This window comes from Mytilus trossulus, chromosome 7 (genome assembly GCF_036588685.1).
Source record: "Mytilus trossulus isolate FHL-02 chromosome 7, PNRI_Mtr1.1.1.hap1, whole genome shotgun sequence".
NCBI classification, from domain to species: domain Eukaryota; kingdom Metazoa; phylum Mollusca; class Bivalvia; order Mytilida; family Mytilidae; genus Mytilus; species Mytilus trossulus.
In genome coordinates, this window is record NC_086379.1 from 25,361,617 (window position 1) to 25,383,320 (window position 21,704).

Below are 21,704 nucleotides of genomic sequence, written 5' to 3' on the forward strand. Positions count from 1 at the left end.
AATATGGTGTCGTGGTGTAGCAATACATTTTTTTCCGGCAGAAAATGATACTCTATAAATAATCATATAAACTGTGTTATGATTCTTATACTACCGGTATATCGTGTTAATTGATCCTTGGTTTGCAAATTATAAGTGATTGTGATATATGGGATCCTTGCAAGGTCTACATACCCGTTAGACAAGATCCAAGTGTCCTTTCCTTTTGACAACGGTGTGCTATAGTTGTCAATAGGACAAGTCTCAATATGCACAAAATGAAGAACTATATAAAGATGTCAGACCACCATTTCAAAATCCATATCTATTTGACCATTCACGGCATTGAACAATGAGCAAAACCTATAACGTAAAGTATGCTGTAAAAGTCCCCAAAATAAGAAATGCAAAACATTTCAAAGGAAAAAACTAACAACAACATGATGTATACCAAAACAATAAACGAAAACCATATACAATATAAACATACACATGTTTTTTTTTCAGATTTATAAGCAATCGGTCAGCTATCTTCAATTATCATATCATTCAGGCAACTTTCATCAAAACGTGACCTTGTTTTCATGGTTCATTGGTCATAGTTTAATTGCGTTGTTTATAGATATAGGAAGCTGTGGTGTGAGTGCCAATGAGACAATTCTCCATCCAAATAACAATTTATAAAAGTAAACCATTATAGGTCAATGTACGGCCTTCAACACGGAGCCTTGGTTCAAACCAAACAAAAAGCTATAAAGAGCACCAAAATTACTAAAAAAAATATTCAAACGTGAAAACCAACGGTCTAATCTATATAAAAAACGAGAACATGTATGCATTGCATGAACAAACGACAATTACTGTACATAAAATTCCTGACTTAGGATAGGTGCAAACATTTGCAGCGGGATTAAACGTTTTAATGGTGCCAAACCTTCTCCATTTTCTGAAACAATAGCATAACATCAAAGTCTGTTTCAAAGACACTTTCAGCAGCAATTCAACCATGTGTTGTATGGAATGATTTCAAGATGTAAATGTTGTTTTTCCTCTTCTTGTGACCTTTTGTTCGTGATTCATCGGGATTTTTTTTTCTAGTTTTGCTCTGTTTCTAAATTTATACTATACAAGCAATAATTCGACTATGTTTGGTGTATGGAATGATTTTAAGGTGAGCATATCAGTCTGTCGGTTTTCATCAGATCTCGGCCTATTTACATGATTGCATGCCCAGATCAGTGGTGATGCTAAATGTAATCTATGCTAGTACATGTAATTAAACCTAAACCAGTATCTTAAAAGACTTTCAACATAAATTCAAACGCAATCAGTAAAGAAGACAATACGATCAGTGTGTACACTCTTGCTTCATGTTCTTGTTTTGTTTTATAAAACTGAGAAAGGAAATGGGGAATGGGCAAAAGCTACAACAACCCGACCATAGAGTAGACAACAGCCGAATGCCTCCAATATGGGTCTTCAATGTAGCGAGAAACACCCGCATCTGGAGGTATTCTTCAGCTGGTGCCCTTAAAATATGTATACTAGTACAGTGATAATGGACGTCATACTTAACTCCGAACTATACACAAGAAACTAAAATAAAAAAAACATAAAAGACAAACAAAGGCCAGAGGCTCCTGACATGGGACAGACACAAAATCACGGCGGGGTTAAACATGTTTATGAGATCTCAACCCTTCCCCTATACCTCTAGCCAATGTAGAAAGGTAAACGCATAACAATATACGCACATTAAAATTCAGTTCTAGAGAAGTCCGAGTCCGATGTCAGAAGATGTAACCAAAGAAAATAAACAAAATGATAATAATACATAAATAACGACTACTAGCAGTTAACTGACATGCCAGCTCCAGACTTCAATTAAACTGACTGAAAGATTATGATTTCATCATATGAACATCAGGCACAATCCTTCCCGTTATACATATACAGCTTTGCAAATTCAATGTACGTGGATGGACGACGCACTGGAAACAGAGACACACAATTTAATAGATACATGGTTTTCAGTTAGTTGTTATTTGCTTCAAACTAACCTTTATTATCTACGAGTAGTCTTAGATTTTGTGTGTGCTTTTATCGAACTGACGAGTCAAACCCTTTTTAACTGATTTTTATAGTTTGTTTGTTTGTTGTATAGTGCAACTCTTCTGTCCAAGGTTAGGGAGAGGGGTTGGCGTCCTTAAACAAGCCACGAGTCTGTTTTTCGGTGGTTGTCGTTTGCTTTATTAGATGGGCGAAAAATACCAGATGGACAGTCAAACTCATAGATCGAAAATAAACTGACAATGCCATAGCTAGAAAAAGACAAAGAGACACAAAAAATAGTACACAAGACACAACGTAGACTAAACTTCAGAACCCCATCATAAACAAATGACACAGAAATAACCAAATATAGGTCACCGTACGGCCTTTAACAATGAGCAAAAATTAACAACTATAGGTCACCGTACGGCCTTCAACAATGAGCAAAGCCTATACCGCATAGTCAGCTATAAAAGACCTCGAAAGGAATGTAAAACAATTCAAACGAGAAAACTAACGGTTTCATTTAATAGCTAAAAAATGTCGGGTTTATTTCTATTCACACATTATTTGGAATATAATGGAAATGTATGCAACTGTCATACAACCAAGAGAGCTACAAAACAATGTTCAATCGACCTTTATCTACTAGTACATATGAAAATTAATGTTCAAAGTCCGGTATTGTTTTCCCTTGGTTTTGATGTGTTTTAGTTTTTAATTTTACCATTTAATAAGGAACTTAACAATTTGAATTTCCATGGAGTTCGGTCTTTTTATTTTTGATGTTAATGATCATATAAAAGAACACAATTATTATACAAAAAAATAAAGACTGAGCAACACGAACCCCTTCAAAAACTGGGGTCGATCTCAGGTGCTCTGGAAGGGTACCATGTGGCATCAGTCGTGTTGCTCGTATTATTACCAACTAAGTAAATAGAAATTCGTGAAAATCCAACGGGATTGTAGTTTCGACATAAGGAACATATCCGATATCATCTGTGAAACAGATATTCCATAACGGTCAACCAACTCATGATGGCGTCCGTAAAATTTACGAAGGGACGATTTCCTTGTCAGCAGCAACATGATCTTTGTTTTTCTTTTGAAATATTTTTCGTTTGTCACTTTTATAGCTTACACATGTGGCATGGATTTTGTTCATTGTTGAAGGCCTCACAGTGAAAGTTAAAGTTGTTAACTGTATGTCATACGGTCTGTGTTGAAAAGTTTTCTCATTGACAAGCATATCACATCTTATTGTTTGTATATGCATAAGTGGTTTTTCTGAACGAAATAACTTATTTGATTAATAATAGAATAATTTGAGAAATGAATTTTACTTTTCCATTTTCAGATGTCAGATACAGGTTTGGACGTATCGTTTGACGTGTCGCCAGTAGAAGAATGTGTTAGTACGCAATATAGCTGTGAGACATGTAGTTATTCAACATCTAATAAAAGCAATTTTAACAAACACACAAAAAGACATAAAAAATCTGCCATGCCAGACAGCAGTTCAACTAAGCCAGATTGTCAGAGCTCAGCCAATCCAATCAGTGTTAGTTCGCCTATACCAGACAAGGTTGCCAACTTATGTAATGTATGTGGAAAGACCTTTAAAAGTAAGTTTGGGCATCAGCTGCACGTCAAAAACAAGCATGAAATGTCTTACAAGCATGTATGCAGCATATGCAACAAAGGATACAATCAAGCTGTCCAATACAGATACCATGTATCAAGCCACGTTAAACTGCCGATGGACAAGTGCACCTTCTGCAAGGCAGAATTTACCGCGCATGGCTCTTTGAAGCGGCATCTACAGACATGTAATAAAACAGATGAAGGTGCATTTATTTGTGAAGTATGTCAAAAGAGTTTTCGTCGGAAAAGTAGTCTAAAAGAGCACATAAAAGGCAAGCATCAAGGACCAAGGTTCGAATGCTCCGCTTGTGGGAACAGGTATGCATGGAGATCAAGTTTGAGGGTCCATGTAGCCCTTGCCCACAAAAACGAACACACAGAATAAGTCTTACCGTTTGATGTCGTGCACCGTGTATGAATAATGCATATTGAGAATATTGTGACTGTTTTCTTATTTTGTTAAAGGTTTATTTAAATGAGGCCAAAGTAATTAGTTTTTTTTTACCATGTTAACATTCTTTTTATAATACTTTACACTTTTTATAAGAGTTTACTGTTATCATTTTTCTTTCTGTTTTTCTTTAATAAAGAAATGAGGTTTTCCAATGCGTTATTTAGTTGTATAAATGGAGGAATCCTGTCCATCACTAATTCACCAAAAAATAGAAGAGCAGATATCAAGAGAATAACATTCCATTGATCGAATAAAAACATACAATACCATGATGAAAATGAAATAAAAACCCAATAACCAAAAGTCAATAAACCAATAAAAGTACATTAAAAATACTTAGCAAAACAACATCCTCCAAAAGAGGCATTCCAGATCCACAAGTACAAAAGCCAAGCATTTAGACTAGACTCATATTTGTAAAATTGATAAGTCAGCTACTGGTTATGAGTATATATATCGTATACAGGGCTTAAAATGGAGACTTAATATTGAATTGTTAAGTTATGTTTTAAAGCACATTTTTCTACAGATGGTTGTAAAAATATAACTTAGAACAAATTTTCACATCTCGACAACTCATTAAAGAGTTATAAGTACGCTTAGACTGTTTGCTTGTTTCTCCTCTCTTAAGGTTAATGAGCATATGAATTAAATTACTTTGGCATTAGAAAATAATTTTACAAGGCAATTCAAATACCTCAAGATTTAATATGAATTTATGTTTTGTATTACGTGAAAATATCTTTCAATTTTCCAATAGAAGTCCAAGTCTCTTGTGTGGTAAAATTTTGCTCTCGTCGACCTTGTGGAATTGTCGGACAGGGGCAACTCCCCTTGCTGCACAATCAGGTTCTGAAATAGTTGCCAATTTTCTCTGTGCTTTTCTTTTTGATCTGTCCTTTAAGTCAAACATGTGGTCTCTGAAATAAAGATTGTTAAAATATTTTTATCAAAGGTATCATGGACACAGAAACTAGGAAAAAAATCAAAGACAAGTCTTAATAATTTTGTTTTGGAATGCATCAAAAGACACATATATATACCTGTATTTCCTATCATTTGAAATATATATAATTAGGAAAACATATATTTCAATATATTATAGTTTTCAATTGAGCGTTAGTGACAAGGTTTTTTTGTAGACTTCACGCCTACTAAAGTTCAACCCCGTGTATCTATATGATGAGTGAATTAATAAAGATGCCGCTGTATATTGAATAGGTAAATGAACGTTGATTAAGTCTTTTTTTTTGGTTGGAAAGGGGGGGGGGGGGTAAGATTAACTTTAAAAAAAAAAAAGTTTTTGTCAAGAAAACATAAACAAAATAACCCTTTATAGCCTAGGACTTCCTTTACATATAAAAACACAAGAATATTACAAAAAGATTTTCTGTTATTGGTTGATGTGTTGACTTTTTTCAAATGATTTTTTTCGTTATTGTATTTGATTTTCTGAGAAACTTTTGAGTTTTTGTAATTAACAATATGAAGAGCGTACAAAATAATCAAAATAAAAAAAATGAGTACATTTGAACTTTCAAATGTTATTAACAAGGCTAAGCAACTACTTTCTTACCTCAATTTTATGCAATTTGTTAAAGTTGGATACACAAAAGGCATAATAGTCTCCGTTCCACACTGTGCCATCAAGTCTTTTACTGGATACACTTTTGCCCTAGATAGTGACATGTGGAAAGGACGGTTCGGCATAAGACGAGTACTTAATAGCTGACTGGCGGATTCAAGTGCATCTGGAACTTCTTCAGCCTTGATTACACCGGAACCTTTTGGGTCAAGATCTTGGAATTCGCCAAAAAAGTTTTCTATTTCCAAACTGCCCAATGTCCTCACATTATACATATTCGACTTTACATATGGAAATAACTGAATTCGTCTGTCGATGTTTGTTAAAAAGCCTTGGAACATAATGTTTGGAATGCCTCTGATGTGTGAGCCATACGGTGGAAAGCTACATAAATTCACACCTTTAAGTAGCCAGTCTCTGAGATTAATTCTGCGGTAACATCTCTCTGACGCTGTAATACCTGGATCGTCCTCAGCCTCATAAAACTCTCTTATAAGTCTACAAAACGCAGCTTCTTTTGTATGGCCTAAACGATTCATTGTAGCTTCGACATTTAAAGAAAATGTCTCCCTAGCTATGGCATCGCTCTGTTTATCGATCAAATCTTCAACATGAGATACTTTTAGATTAGTTGTATTTTCCCTAGCTACCTCCACCCATGCTGATCTTAGGACTCCTCTTTCAGGAAAACCATCTTTGCATACTTTGATTCGACAGTTAGTTATAAGATGATGAACACCAAGAAATGAGAATATATAAGATAGCGTGCTATAGTTGTATTCTGGTTGTGAAAACCACACAATTTTGCCTACTGAATCCACGGTGGTTGTAGATGTAAAAGGACTATTCTCCCTCCAAACATTCAATTCATCAATAAATTCGTGTTCTGATATAATGATATTCATTATTTTCTTAGGGAATGTCTTTATTACTTTCTTGCAATTGTTAACAAGTGAAATAGGATTTCGAAATCCGTTTCTTTTCTTTTTTGGTGCAAAAGAAATGTTAGCGGAGGTGAATGCTTCATGTAATAAATCAGAAAGTTTGGATTTATTCCAAGATTTACAAAAATGCAATTTGGAGTCTAAAGTAGATTCATTGTAGACGTCTAGGCATAACACTAATTCTAGCTTGGTCATAGTCTTCGTAAGATTATCTTTATCTGTTGTAAGCTCTTTGAATTCTAAGAACGTATACTTTAGCCACTTGCTGGAGGTTTTTGATTTGTTTTGTAAAGCTTCAAATATCTTATGTGCATCATCACTACCTATAATTGTCTGCTCGGATTCCGCTGTTTCCATATTCATGAATGTTTCTTGTGATGGTTTCAGATGTTCTAAACTCTGTGTTCTTATTTCATTGTCTGATTCTTTTGTATTTGTTACAGGTTCTGTTTCACTATGTTCTTCCTCGTTTACACCAAAAGCCTTGTCAAAAACAGAAAAACTTTCATTGTCAATAACGCTATTCATGACATCACAGTTATTTTGTCCTTTGCTGGATTCAAGCTGTAGTGTGTTGAGGGACGTTACAACTTCTTCATCTAGCACAGACATAACGCCTGATGGAATGGTGGCTAATATATTGTCCACCCCGTTGTCTTCACTTTGAACCTCGTCCAATTTTGAATTTCCTTGTTCGTTAGAAGTTGATTTAAAAGTCTTTATTACAGATACCAAATTTGACGAAACACGAAGCTGATCACCATTTATCGTTCCTACAGATACAGAGCTGTAAACTACTGAACTTCCATTCGATAGGATATCATGTTTTTTCTTTACGTAGGAAATTTTCTGAATCAAGTCTTCAAAAGATTCTGCTTTCACAATACATCTTTGGAAAATATCTTTAGTTAAAGTGCTTGCATCTCTTTGTTTGACGTTATTGAAAACTTTCTTTTGTAATTCAAGAATTGTAAGCGGGTCTCCTGATGATGACTGGAATGCTAACTTCGCCCACTGACCATCATATGATACAACTGGTGTGTACAATCCTTTCAGATAGAGTGTATAAAGAACATCGTGGATCATTTTACTCATTGCTTCTGTCTTCATACTGTAGCCTTTTAGACCGTATGCGATTGGAAATGCGTGTGGTAATTCAGGTTTAAAACATCTGTCTAGGTCTGCTATCATGAAGACTAAGACTTCACTTGCTCTTTGAGTACATAAATTATGGCTTTCATTTATAAGTTTATCGCATCGCAGTAACGTTTTTTCCAGTTCTCGTAATTCATTTGGTTTATCGTTTCCGAAACCTTTGTTCTCCACTGTATCACTTTCGGTTTTATGGTAAATTCTATGGTTGGTGCTTGTTGAGTGTGTACATGGTAAAGCAGTGCACGACTTTATCTCCGCTACAAGAGTCACTTCGTTAAGACAATACTGCACTATGCTTTCCTTAAGGCCTGATAATGATGCACTCAGTCGCTTCGGGTTTTCATTTTGATTAACTGCTTGAATCTCATCAGATATGTCATTCCACAGTTTTTGGTTAAATTTGACTAAATGGATGGTCATGGAATCTTTAGAAAATGACATAAAGTATAGTTTTGATGAATTGAGGCAATACATTTCACTGAGCACCTGTGGTACATAATATTTTGGTAAACTGTAATGCACCGGAGTTGAAAACAATTTATCAGGGATTGGGCACTTAATTTCTACACCGAAAGAAACAAAGGCTTCTGAGTTTCTGTTTCGAACACTTCCGTCTGGGCTTACTATCAAGTAAGGTGTTTCGTCTACTCTCTTTATGTAACAACCCTCTTCGTAAAACGTCAATTCAGGATGAAATGCAGGTAAAAATTTGGCTACGAATGTTGAAACGGCATGAATTTCGTTAGCGGAGCCATGGTCAAACATTTTTTGCAATTCTTCAGATATTTCTTTTGGTTGTGTTTTACCGGTCTTTTCGTCTAAAAACTCCTTTTGTTTTTTCAATCCCTCTAATCCAATACCTCTGTTGATTGTGCTTCCTGTTATTAAACACGTGTTCCTTAATTAGTGCCATTTTTCTGAACGTTGTTTAATCAACGAAGGGTCAGTATTTTGATCAGTACTGTTACCAAGACAGACAATATTTTCCTGTGTTTCGAAACTAACTTCTCCTTTGCAGTTAAAGAGGTGCTTGGAATTTCCAGTAATCGATGCATAGAAGCAAAAGTTGTCATTACATTCAAGAAGATCATCAATACAATTTTCAATTTTGAAAATACTTGTTTTTATACTGCTTATTACCATGACATATTGACTAGATCTCCAATCTGATGAACATTTTTCAATTAATTTTCGTAAGAAGATTTCTTTTTTCAATTTTAATTGTCTCAGATCTCGTATCCTTTCACTCAATAGAGTCACCAACCCCCTACATCTGTAAAGTATTTCGTTTTTTTCGCTTTGGTCGCAGTCTGCTAATGCTCTTTTACCAAAAGTTTCAAATTTCTCTATTGTTGCCTTGGTTGCGTTTAAAAAATCATATTGTTCAGACAACCGAGACTGTTTTTCACAATAAGTCGGTTTATCTTCGTAGCCCCAAAGGTTTACTTCTCCTGTAGAACTAGGATTGATTTTCTTTCCATCGACGCAAATTTTGTAAGTTCCAGTCTGTTTAGGATCTGATTCTGACACTTTATCAATCATTTTGTTCATGATACATGGTTTGTTTCCAGTAACATATTTAACGTCGTCATTCAGAGTTCTTCGATCTGGAACGATGAAGTTTATTTTCGAACTTTTCGAGTCATATTTTCCGGCCAATGCTTCATTACAAGTGTACTGTCCTTTATTTTTCGGTCCTCCCATAAACCTCAGAAATCGACCACCAAAAAGACGCAAACCTGTTCGCCAAAAAAGCTTTATCTCATCACTGTATCTCATGGAAGTTGTGTACCAATCCAAACTAAACCAGCGAACTACATCTAAAAACAGCAGGAACGCAATGTTGTCCAAAGGAAATTTCTTTTCAGAGAGCAATCTGTTAAATGACATAAATTCATTTAATTTACCACATTCTTTAAGCGTGTGGATAGCACCTGGTAACAGTGACATCATCTCCTGAAGTGTCTCATCATTATCTCCTATACCATTGTCATTGTTGCTTTCAACTGGAAGTACAGAGACTCCATCGCTATCTTTAGCTATATTTGTATCTGTTATATTGTGTATATAAATATCATTCTTCTCGTTTGTATCTTGTGTAGCGTCTTTTGAAAGTTTTATTATTTTCTTTAATGGGCTGTCTTTTGGTATAAAATTTGGTTTTGAAACGTGTATTGTTTCCGATTCTAAATTAGCTGAAATAGTCCGTCCATCCTCTCTGCATACTTCTGGAATAATTTTGAAATTTAGTGTCCTTACCAATCGATCGTCAATAGCTTGTATCTTGATTTCCTTATCATTATGGTGATCTATCAGGTGTTGAAGAACGAAGTGGAAAGTAAGTTCTACGAAGCAGTAGCCGCATTTATATTTCATTTTATCTGAAAGTTGAAAAAAAAACCATTCACTTAATAGTTCTAAATATTCAATACGGAAAATTATCCAGCTCTTAGCTCCTTCCTACTCTCCTTCATAACCCATCCCCGAAATGTTCTTTCTTGATATGAACATGCTAACTAATGTTGTATGATTATAAGCCTACTGTATAAGTTTTATAACAATTGGTTGAGGCAATATAGAGTTTAAGAACAGACCCGAGATTAAGCTTTTTTATATATATAAAAGGGCTTAAATCAAGAACGGTAAAAGTTACGCTACCCAATTTCTAACTTCATTTGTGTTTTTGTGGTGATAAGCATTGCGTATACGTTTTAAAATAGTTGGTTTAGGCATATTTAAGTTAGTGAAAGGAAACCAATTTTGAGGATTTTCTGGACGGACGGGACAGGCGGGTCGGACCGACCTGGCTTAACGTTACGTCAGGGCATAAAAAAGGTTAGAGAAACAGTGACATGCCTATCCAAAAACTTCAACATTTCCCAGCTTTTGTATGTGCCGAATTCATATTGTATACAACGGGTATGTAAAAGATGTAATAGGAATGATTTCAAGCCTTATATTGTGTTTACATCTTAAATGCTTTCAAGCGAATTGCATTTTTATCAAATGCATAATAAGATATTTGAACTTAATACTTTTTTTCTTTAAAAAGATGGAAAACACATATTTTCAAATGAGCAAGTTGCCATACAGTTGAAAACAAGTTGCCGTACAGTAAATTTGTCGACCCGAGCAAGTTGCCGTACCCTAGAATTTATTTTTTATGGTCTATATTCTTTTAAAAACATCTTTTTGACAACAAATTTCAGTAAATTTGATGCCACACTATAATAATCTAAAATCGTGTCTGGAAAAATAATGAAAAACAGTTGAATATCTTTCCAATGAGGCGACAGAAGATGTTCGGCGACGAAATTTTCCGGTACTAAGTGGCTAGTTTTGTAGTATAACACAAAATCTTGTAATGATTTTGTACTGATCGGACTTCTAATTTAAAGAATTATATATCAGAAAATCATTTCTTAAGCGATTCCCTCGTCAAATCAGTAGAAATGATATAAATTGAATGAATTCTTACCTTGTTTATTTTTTTTTCCATTTCTCTCCGCTTCGTTAGTACCCAATTTCCGGTGGCGATGATACACAGTGGTAAAGTTATCTTTTTTTTTTTTTTTAAGTTGGAAAGTCAATATAGGACGACGTAGTTGCATTAGGGAAGATATCGTTATAATATATCATGTTGCGAAAAAAAAGAAGAAAAAGGTCAAGACGATGTTTACGATTTTTTACAAAAAGGAAGATGATTGATTAAAAAAAAGATCACGTGCCTATTTTTTTTTTTTTAAGGAAAACTGATTAATATAGCCTAATATTACGTTATATGTTATATTTCTAGTTAAATTTTAACCCATAAACTTATATACGGTTAATCCAATTTTTTAAATCAGGTAAATCAACAAATACAACGATTGATTCCCGCACGCTGAAAGTCTAGTTTCAAATATGTTTTGCATGTTTAAAATGAGGAAAAACAAATATTTTCGTCTTCGAAATACATGTATTATGATATAAAGATACTTAATTATTCCTTTAACAGGTTTGAAATGAACCCGATGCAAGGTTGAATAATTAGCAGCTTTGAAAAAAAAACCACGCGCATGGTATGCCATTCTTGTGCATATATTGTTGCCAGCATCTTATCATGATTAATCTGACGGTAAATGTCCTATTATATGTTCTCATTTTATGTATGGACTTCCAGAGAAAACGATTCTCTCCTTTTATGTAAGGACAGTAGCGATTGTTCTGTTTATGTAGAGATATTAATATCAATGGTCTCCTTTAATGAGGGGGGATAGGAGGGGTCCTGATCCCGAAATCCCGGACTTAAAAAAACGAAATCCCGAGGTCCCGAATTTAAATAAAGGAAATCCCGACGTCCGAAATCCGGAAAGAAAGGATTCCCGGATCCCGAAATGATCAATCCCGAAATCCCGAGCTTAAAAACACCAGATCCCGGAGTCCCGATAAAGGTCCTATTCTTTTATGTATGAACAACAGTATCGATGGTCTCTTTTGATGTATGAACAACAGTATCGATGTTCTCCTATGATGTATGAACAACAGTATCGATGTTCTCCTTTGATGTATGAACATCAGCATTGATGGTCTCTTTTGATGTATGAACATCAGCATTGATGGTCTCCTTTGATGTGTGAACAACAGTATCGATGTTCTCCTATGATGTATGAACAACAGTATCGATGTTCTCCTTTGATGTATGAACATCAGCATTGATGGTCTCTTTTGATGTATGAACAACAGTATCGATGGTCTCCTTTGATGTATGAACAACAGTATTGATGTTCTCCTATGATGTATGAACAACAGTATCGATGTTCTCCTTTGATGTATGAACATCAGCATCGATGGTCTCTTTTGATGTATGAACAACAGTATCGATGGTCTCCTATGATGTATGCACAACAGTATCGATGTTCTCCTTTTATGTATGAACAACAGTATCAATGGTCTTCTTTTATGTATGAACAACAGTATCGATGGTCTCCTTTTATGTATGAACAGCAGTATCGATGTTCTCCTTTGATATTTGAACAACAGTATCGATATTCTCCTTTTAAGTATGAACAGAAGTATCGATGGTCACTTTTGATGTATGGACAACAGTATCGATGGTCTTCTTTTATGTATGAACAGAAGTATCGATGGTCTTCTTTTATGTATGAACAACAGTATCGATGGTCTCTTTTTATGTATGAACAACAGTATCGATGGTCTCCTGTATGTATGGACAACAGAATCGATGGTCTCCTTTTATGTATGAACAGCAGTATCGATGGTCTCCTTTTTTGTATGAACAGTAGTATCGATGGTATACTTTGATGTATGAACAACAGCATCGATGTTCTCCTTTGATGTTTGAACAATAGTATCGATGGTCTCCTTTTATGTATGGACAACAGTTTCGATGGTCTCCTTTTATGTATGAACAACAGTTTCGATGGTCTCCTTTTATGTATGAACAACAGTATCGATGGTCTCCTTTTATGTATGGACAACAGTATCGATGGTCTCCTTTTATGTATGAACAGCAGTATCGATGTTCTCCTTTGATATTTGAACAACAGTATCGATATTCTCCTTTTAAGTATGAACAGAAGTATCGATGGTCACTTTTGATGTATGGACAACAGTATCGATGGTCTTCTTTTATGTATGAACAGAAGTATCGATGGTCTTCTTTTATGTATGAACAACAGTATCGATGGTCTCTTTTTATGTATGAACAACAGTATCGATGGTCTCCTGTATGTATGGACAACAGAATCGATGGTCTCCTTTTATGTATGAACAGCAGTATCGATGGTCTCCTTTTTTGTATGAACAGTAGTATCGATGGTATACTTTGATGTATGAACAACAGCATCGATGTTCTCCTTTGATGTTTGAACAATAGTATCGATGGTCTCCTTTTATGTATGGACAACAGTATCGATGGTCTCCTTTTATGTATGAACAACAGTTTCGATGGTCTCCTTTTATGTATGAACAACAGTATCGATGGTCTCCTTTTATGTATGGACAACATTATCGATGGTCTCCTTTTATGTATGAGCAACAGTATCAATGGTATTCTTTTATGTATGAACAACAGTATCGATGCTCTTCTTTTATGTATGAACAGCAGTATCGATGTTCTCCTTTGATGTTTGAACAACAGTAACGTATTCTCCTTTTAAGTATGAACAGAAGTATCGATGGTCACCTTTGATGTATGAGCAACAGTATCGATGGTCTCCTTTTATGTATGAACAGCAGTATCGATGGTCTTCTTTGATGTATGGACAACAGTATCGATGGTCTCCTTTTATATATAAACAGCAGTATCGATGGTATCCTTTGATGTATGAACAACAGTATCGATGTTCTTTTTTTATGTTTGAACAACAGTATCGATGGTCTCCTTTAATGTAGGAACAGTAGTATAGAGGTTCTCCTTTTATGTAAGAACATCGGTATTGATGTTCTCCTTTTATGTATGAACAGCAGTATCGATGGTCTCCTTTGATGTCTGAATAGCACTAACGATGTTCTCCTTTTATGTATGAACCACAGTATCGATGTTCTCCTTTTATGTAAGAACAGCAGTATCAATGGTCTTCTTTTATGTATGAACAGCAGTATCGATGTTCTCCTTTGATGTATGAACAGAAGTATCGATGTTCTGCTTTAATGTAAGAACATCAGTATCGATGTTCTCCTTTTATGTATGAACAAAAGTTTCGATGTTCTTCTTTTATGTATGAACAGCAGTAATGATGTTTTTCATGTATAACCAGCAGAATCGATGTTCTTCTTTTATGTATGAACAAAAGTTTCGATGTTCTTCTTTTATGTATGAACAGCAGTAAAAATGTTCGTGTGCATGGACAGCATTATCGGTGTTCTCTTTAGGTATGGACAGCAATACAGATGTTCTCTTCATGTATGGAAAGCAGTAAAGATGTTTGTTGCGTGTGTATGGACAGAAGTAAAGGTGTGTGTCGTGTGTATGGACAGCAGTATCGATGTTCTCTTTATGTATGAACAGCAGTAAAAAATATCGTGTGTATGGACAGCAGTATCGATGTTCTCTTTATGTATGAACAGCAGTAAAATACATCGTGTGTATGAACAGCAGTATCGATGTTCTCTTTATGTATGGACAGCAGTATCGATGTTCTTATGTATGAACAGAAGTAAAGATGTTTGTCGTGTGAATGGACAGCAGTATCGATGTTCTTATGTATGAACAGCAGTAAAGATATTTGTCGTGTGTGTGGACCTCAGTATATATATGTTCTTCTTATGTATAAACAGCAGTAAAGATGTTCTCCTTATACTGTGAAAGTACTTTAATTTGTTCATGTCAATTTTCCTGGTTTGAGCAACATTCACATGTTTGTGGGTTTTTAAATTCCACAAAATCTACGAAAATTGGTTCCCCATGAACAAAAGTACTTTTTTCTAATGGATAGCATTAGTCATGTTGTCCTTCAATGTATGAACAGCAAAAGCTGTATATTTTCCAACTAAATGTGTGTCTAGATATTCTAGCACATATTTCCTTTATTCAGTTCAGGACAAGATTTTGATATCATATTGGTACCAAACTCTGAAGTGTCAAAGTTGTGATGTTCAAGATTAGAACTTGATCTATATACAGGGATTCCCAATATTGACTTTCAGATGATTTTGTTTGCATGTACATTTGTATTACAGTTGACTATTTTCACATCACGAAAAGATATAATTTGAAATATGTCAAATTCAACAAGAATGTGCTCAAAGTACATGGATGCCCCACTTGCACTAGTTTCAAGTTGATTGGACTACAACTTCTTCAAATACTACAACCAAAAACTTTAACCTGAATCAGAACAGAAGGATTAACGAACCCAGAAACCAGAAAACATAATGGACCTCTACTATCGTAGGTGGGTCAAAAAAAATATTTTTGTTTATAGAGGTTCCTAGCAAAGCATTCAAATTTCACACGTTATGAGTAGATTCACAAGTTTGGTTATTTTCTGCATACCCTTCTGGAGTACCGGAGATCACCCCTAGTTTTTGGTTGGTGTTGCTTACTCATTAGTTTTCTATGTTGTGTCATGTGTACTATTGTCTTTTTCATTTTTAGCCATGGTGTTGTCAGTTTAATTTTGATGGTATCTTTCGCCCCTCTTTTTAGACATATTTTTAAAATGTTCAGTGTGAAAAATGTCAAATGCAAAATACCTTTTTATTTAGTGGATCCTGCCAAAATATCATAATTTGAAATGATTTGGCCTATGCTTACCAAGTGTTTGAATACTAATTAATTAACATATCAAAATGAGAGAGGAACAATGGCAAAACATTCTATGGACGATTCAACAAATATGAATCAAGTGAGTCAGTAACATAACTAGTTACCCTTCCCCCCCTTTTTTTTTATTTATTCCAAACAGTGGAAACATACAAAAATTTACAATAAATTCAGTACAGGAAAATCCCTTCCAATAACTCTACAAAAGAGTAAGAGAGTTTTTCAGAAAAACACAAGACTATGATTATGACATTTTATTTTTAAAAAACCTTAACAATGTTTCCTATAACAAAAATGTACACTGACAAAAAGTGTACACCATAAATGATAAAATATGAAAATGATACGAATGAATGACAATAACACTGCTTTCATCTGAGATTTGATAAAATGTTTGAACAAGAAAGCTAAAAATATTTGTTGATCTTTGAGTATCAAAAAGGTGTGACAACTCTGTAGTTTCACATCAGATATGAACAATGGGAGATAACTCTATTACTTTCTTTATATTTAATTTACATCATGATTTGAATAATTATACAAATTGACTCAGTTGCTTATCTGGGACATCCAGAAGATAAAAATCATAAAAAAGTAAGCATCCTTATCTAGGTGAACTTATTAGTCCATAATCATAAAGAAATAACTTTTCCTTCTGTCCATCAGATGACATATTTAAATGAGAAGTTTCTCAATGGCCAGTTGGATGGTCTGGATCTGTGGTCTTAGGTTAGATCCCTCATTGACAGTGACTGAACAGGAGATTACAGGTCTTGACACTCCACAGGCTCTTCCCAATGCTGAAAAATAATTTCATAAAACTTTTTAATGAAGCAGATATCAATCAAAGTATTTACAAAATCACATTGCTTGTGTCAAAATAAACACTATGAAACAGGATTGGATGATTGCTGAAAGTTAAGAGTGATGTATAAACACTCTGATAGTAATGCTCCCAAACATATTATATATTGAATATACAGATATTTCATAGTGAGTCATCTAGACCTGCCAGATTTCAGTGTTTGCTTGTGTGTCCTGTATATGTAAGGCGACAGGGTGATTGGGATTCCCTTGAATTATTTCCTAGATTCCTAGTGACTTTCACTATTGAATATAAACAAAAGTCAGATTACCTGCATATTAAAGATTAACAATATATATTTTTTTTTTATCCCCATGCATACTTTTTAACTGATTTTTTGGGGTACAACATTGTCTATATGAGTGTGATATACATACCTTGTTTGGACCTGATAAACACATATGGCACATTCTGAAATATAAGAAATAATCCTATGAAACAAAACAACTATGGGTGAAGAATGAAAAATGCAAGAAATTGATGAATTTATGTTCTTTTATAATGGAAGAGAATTTGTTTTAAACTGTTTTGTTATAAATTAAAAGGTTTTTTTTAAATGAATTTGTTCACTTTTTTAATATATGTCCGAGCCTTTAACTTTACTAAATATACAGTTTTGTTTCTTCTCGTTGTGGAAGATCTTTCAATTGCCTATGATTGTTTACATTGTACTCATTGTGGAAGATCTTTCTATTGCCTATGATTGTTTACATTGTACTCATTGTGGAAGATCTTTCTATTGCCTATGATTGTTTACATTGTACTCATTGTGGAAGATCTGTCTATTGCCTATGATTGTTTACATTGTACTCATTGTGGAAGATCTTTCTATTGCCTATGATTGTTTACAATGTACTCATTGTGGAAGATCTTTCTATTGCCTATGATTGTTTACATTGTGGAAGATCTTTCTATTGCCTATGATTGTTTACATTGTGGAAGATCTGTCTATTGCCTATGATTGTGTACATCCACTTCACTTGAACTTTGATGAATGATTTTCTCATTGGGAATCATACCACATAACTGTACACAATAAGAAATACTCTGTTAATACCTTGTCTTCACACAGTAAAGGCAGATGTAACAAGATCTCCAAAGGTTCAGCATCTGCAGCCATCACAATAAACTCTGAGATTCCTCTGTTTAAGGTCTTTGTGGCTGTAAAAACAAATACAGTAAATTAAAACTACATTGTAACTCAGAATGGAAAATTTTGTCATCTATTTATAGTATTTTTACCATTTTATAGGTTGATAGTATTCTCCCAGTATTGTTATAGTTGCCAATAGGCTTTGGAATTTTGATTGTACAAGTTATCAAGTTTATTCATGATATCTTATTTGAATTTTCTTATTTTTTCCAAGCTATGATTTTTATTTTAATATAATTTTAGGCATTTAAAAAAGTACTCTATGAGTATCCAGATATGACATTTAGTCATTTAAAAAAAATATCTTTTTATTTCATTCAAAATTTCTATACCATTTTCAAAGCAGAGATAGAGTTATTAACTCAGTTATACATGTATTATTTTCACATTTAAGCTAGATTTTAGTGTCTTTCAAATGGATATGTGTGCACAAGTTTGTACATGTTTAGCACATAAAAAAGACTTAACAAAATGCTTTGTATTTCTTTGTTCTTCATTTGTTTTCAGAATTTTTTCGAATGTTTTTTTTTTAAAGGAAGATGTTTACAAACACAACCAGATTTGACCAATGGAAGGTTTAGATATTGGCTTTTATGATTGATTATTACCTTCATTGGCTCCTTTCCTCAATTCTTTACAGCTGGCTGCCTTCTGTACCAAGTCTAATATTTTCTGTGTCAAGTTAGGATCAGCTAATGGATAAGCTTTAGGATTTACTTCTTCAGTCTGAAATAAAAATATAAATTTATTAACAATAATTAGAAACAGATGCCATGTATGGCAGAAAAAATTGAATTTATATTCATCTTTTATCCATTTTGCGCTTTATTATTTAAGGTCTTTAATGAAGGATTTTTGCCATGTGTATGCTGAGTTCGTCATATGATAAAGCCTCAGGTAAGATTAACAGTCATTGGTATTAAATGTTATATCAAGCTTTATTGTTATCATTATATGGTTTAATATGGTCATTATACTTTGGGAATGCAAGTTAATGACTTACTTTGTTTAATGCACTGTTATTAATCAGCCCTAGTACTGTACATGTGTCTGTGGTTACAGATTAGTGTTAACTAGTGAACAAAGTTATTACTATTTATTTATTTGTACAGAAAATGTACCAGTCATGCCAACCATCTTTAATGGAAAACACACTGTACAGAGACTAGGAACATGCATATTGTTCACTGACACTACGTTGAGTAATATGAAAAATTATGTACATCATGCCGATTCATGGTACATGTAAATTCATTATTTTTTATTCCCAGATAAATATATAATTCAAGTAAAATCCTTGCTGTCGAATAACGATGTTAGATTTTGTGTATGATAGCCGAGTAATGAATAGTCTGTTGTCTTTCTTTTAATGCTTCCTCTGAAGAAAGAATATCGACCCCCCCTTTTTTTTTTTATTAACATCAATCTTTTTTAAGGTTGAAATGCGTATTGTGGTTGATGTTTTCTATTACAAATAAAATTGCAATTGAAGTATTTTAAGGTTGTTACAAATATACTATATTGTAAAGGTGTTTTACCATGATTGTTGTACAAAATATTCCCTCGGCTGAAAGCTTCACTGGGCCTCGTGGTAATGTTTTCGTTTGTGCCTCGTGTTAAAAACCGGATGTTGATTTACCGATCGACGTATTTAAAGCGTTTATTGTTATGGACTTAAAATCATCATACAAACATTTTAAAGACGTCGATTATCTCGCACGTGTTAGCAGACGACAAGTTTTGTAGCAGAAAGAGCAAGGTTGTAACTGGCGTGAAGAAGAACTATGTAAGAAAGTTAATAACTGTAAACAGTTGTAGTTTTCCCACACTTCAAGGTTTTTGTGTGTAAATCTGTATAGTTCAAAGCTCAGCATCAACTTCATCAATAAATTCGTAATGTAAAGCCTGAATCTCATAAGATAAGATAAGATAAGATTAAGAAAACTTTATTTTGATTCGGCATGATGATGAGTACAAATAAGCAACACCAGCTCTAAGGAGCTTTTGACCGAATATAAAAACATATAAATAACATAAAAACAGTGCATTTTGACATATAAAACAACCTGTAATACAAAGTTGAAATCTCACATACATAGCATGCAATAAAAATAATCAACAAATTTTAGAATGAAGTAAAAACATGCTTGATCAGAGCATCCAAAAGCAGCCTAAATAATAAAACAGTTTAAGAATTATCTGCAAGCAGAACAGTGACATTCCAAACCGTTCCAGGACTGAACAAGACTTTTAAAATGTGAAAAACTGTTTTCAGTCCTGAAATGGTTTGGAAGACACTTCCATAAAGTAGCAGCAGCAAATTTGAACACTTTTTTACCGTAACGGGTTGACTTTACCTGTGGAAAGCGAAGCTAGGCGAGATTTTTTGGACAGGGTATGGAATGAATGGTGCAAAATCCTGCATTCTATATATTATAGGCATTTTTAGAGCGTTTTACAATGTCTCAAATTTAGACACTTTTTATACATTCATTTATTATTTCATGACATGTAGATAGTAACAACAAATAATATTTTTAAGTTAACCACTTAATTTAGTTAATAAATCAGATAAATATCAAAATATCTATTTGAGTTTGTAGTCTGAACATAGAGCAAAGTACATAGGCTCAGTGGATATTTTTATTCAAACTGGAGCTTGCCAATTTTTCTATGGCCAGTTTCGTCGAAACGTTTCAAAATGTTTTGTCTGCTAACATCCTTATCCCGATGCACATGCAGCATGGCAAGACCGCACAATCTCTCACCACTCATGCATGCCCTTTCCCAAGTTTTCAGTCGTCTCAGGGCAGAAAAGGAACGTTCACAGCAGACTCTCGTTACTGGTAAGGTTAACATTAGCACAAGAACACGTCTTATGTTTGGATAAAAATCCTGGTGTGCATATACAAGAGCTTGTTGGAGGGAACAGACTCCTTTTCGGCGAACTTTGTTTTCCATCTTGGGATCTCCTGGTGCCAGTTTTCAATGTCCGGCAAATCAGGGTTGTATGCTTCTTTTATCTCATCTATGCATTCATCTGTCAGGTAGTCAAATTTTCCAGGTAAGAGATATTGACCCATCATCAGTTGTCGTTGTTCTTGTGGGAATCTTCTTTCAAGCTCAGTGCACACGTGATCTAAAAAGGCATAGAAAATTGAAACTCGCCAAAGCTGTTCTGCCGAGTCAACATTTGGATTGTCTCTGTGTAATTGCCTTCCAACTCTTCGCCGCGGCTGCAAAACTATTTCTACTACATCTGCTAAAACACGGGCTCTCTCGAAAAGTTTAGAAAATGCTTCCTCTGATCTGATCGATTTCAGAGTTCTTAGCAAGTTCCGTGCCTCATCAAAGGCCACTACCATATCACAGTCAACTTTTTGCAAGGAAAGTGTCAAAGGCTTCAAAAATGCTAAGACAAACTGTGCAACAACTAGAGCCATAATGAATTCTGGGTCTTCCATCAACCTTCGATGACCACCTGCCTTAGATTTTGAATCGCCACTGCTTTTTTCCTCAATCTTGTTTACTGCATTGTGAAGTTTTTCGTAATTTGTGATTATTGCGGACAATGCATCTACCCGAGCCGTCCAACGGGTTT

The 21,704-nt window shown here is 34.3% G+C and overlaps 3 protein-coding genes across 3 annotated transcripts in view; 2 read left to right on the forward strand and 1 right to left on the reverse strand.

The window, feature by feature from the left end:
• The first annotated feature begins 1,123 nt into the window (after window positions 1-1,123).
• LOC134726294 (telomere zinc finger-associated protein-like) lies at window positions 1,124-4,063 on the forward strand. The gene is made up of 2 exons (XM_063590694.1): window positions 1,124-1,150; window positions 3,392-4,063. Exons 1-2 carry the CDS (start codon window positions 1,124-1,126, stop codon window positions 4,061-4,063), a joined length of 699 nt encoding a protein of 232 aa, XP_063446764.1.
• Window positions 4,064-16,324: 12,261 nt separating this feature from the next.
• LOC134724828 (NHP2-like protein 1) lies at window positions 16,325-19,774 on the reverse strand. The gene is made up of 5 exons (XM_063588111.1): window positions 19,642-19,774; window positions 18,712-18,829; window positions 18,008-18,111; window positions 17,328-17,361; window positions 16,325-16,885 (listed from the first exon to the last, which is right to left on the reverse strand). The coding sequence occupies exons 1-5, from the start codon at window positions 19,642-19,644 to the stop codon at window positions 16,761-16,763; spliced, it is 384 nt and encodes a 127-aa protein (XP_063444181.1). The 5' UTR covers window positions 19,645-19,774; the 3' UTR covers window positions 16,325-16,760.
• Window positions 19,775-19,798: 24 nt separating this feature from the next.
• LOC134724827 (meiotic recombination protein DMC1/LIM15 homolog) overlaps window positions 19,799-21,704 on the forward strand; it is a 48,093-nt gene continuing 46,187 nt past the window's right edge. Inside the window, exon 1 of the mRNA XM_063588110.1 lies at window positions 19,799-19,889. The gene's annotated coding sequence lies outside the window, so the exon portion shown is untranslated. The remainder of the gene's footprint in view (window positions 19,890-21,704) is intronic.

What these genes read in the sequence shown, in the direction of transcription:
- LOC134726294 (XM_063590694.1), top strand. Translation starts at nt 1,124, where the DNA reads ATGTTTGGTGTATGGAATGATTTTAAG. An exon ending in GTGTATGGAATGATTTTAAG is followed by an intron (nt 1,151 to 3,391) that starts GTGAGCATATCA and finishes TTCCATTTTCAG; the next exon opens with ATGTCAGATACAGGTTTGGA.
- LOC134724828 (XM_063588111.1), bottom strand. An exon ending in GAGGAAAGGAGCCAATGAAG is followed by an intron (nt 18,112 to 18,711) that starts GTAATAATCAAT and finishes TTGTTTTTACAG; the next exon opens with CCACAAAGACCTTAAACAGA. An exon ending in CTTTACTGTGTGAAGACAAG is followed by an intron (nt 17,362 to 18,007) that starts GTATTAACAGAG and finishes CTTATATTTCAG; the next exon opens with AATGTGCCATATGTGTTTAT.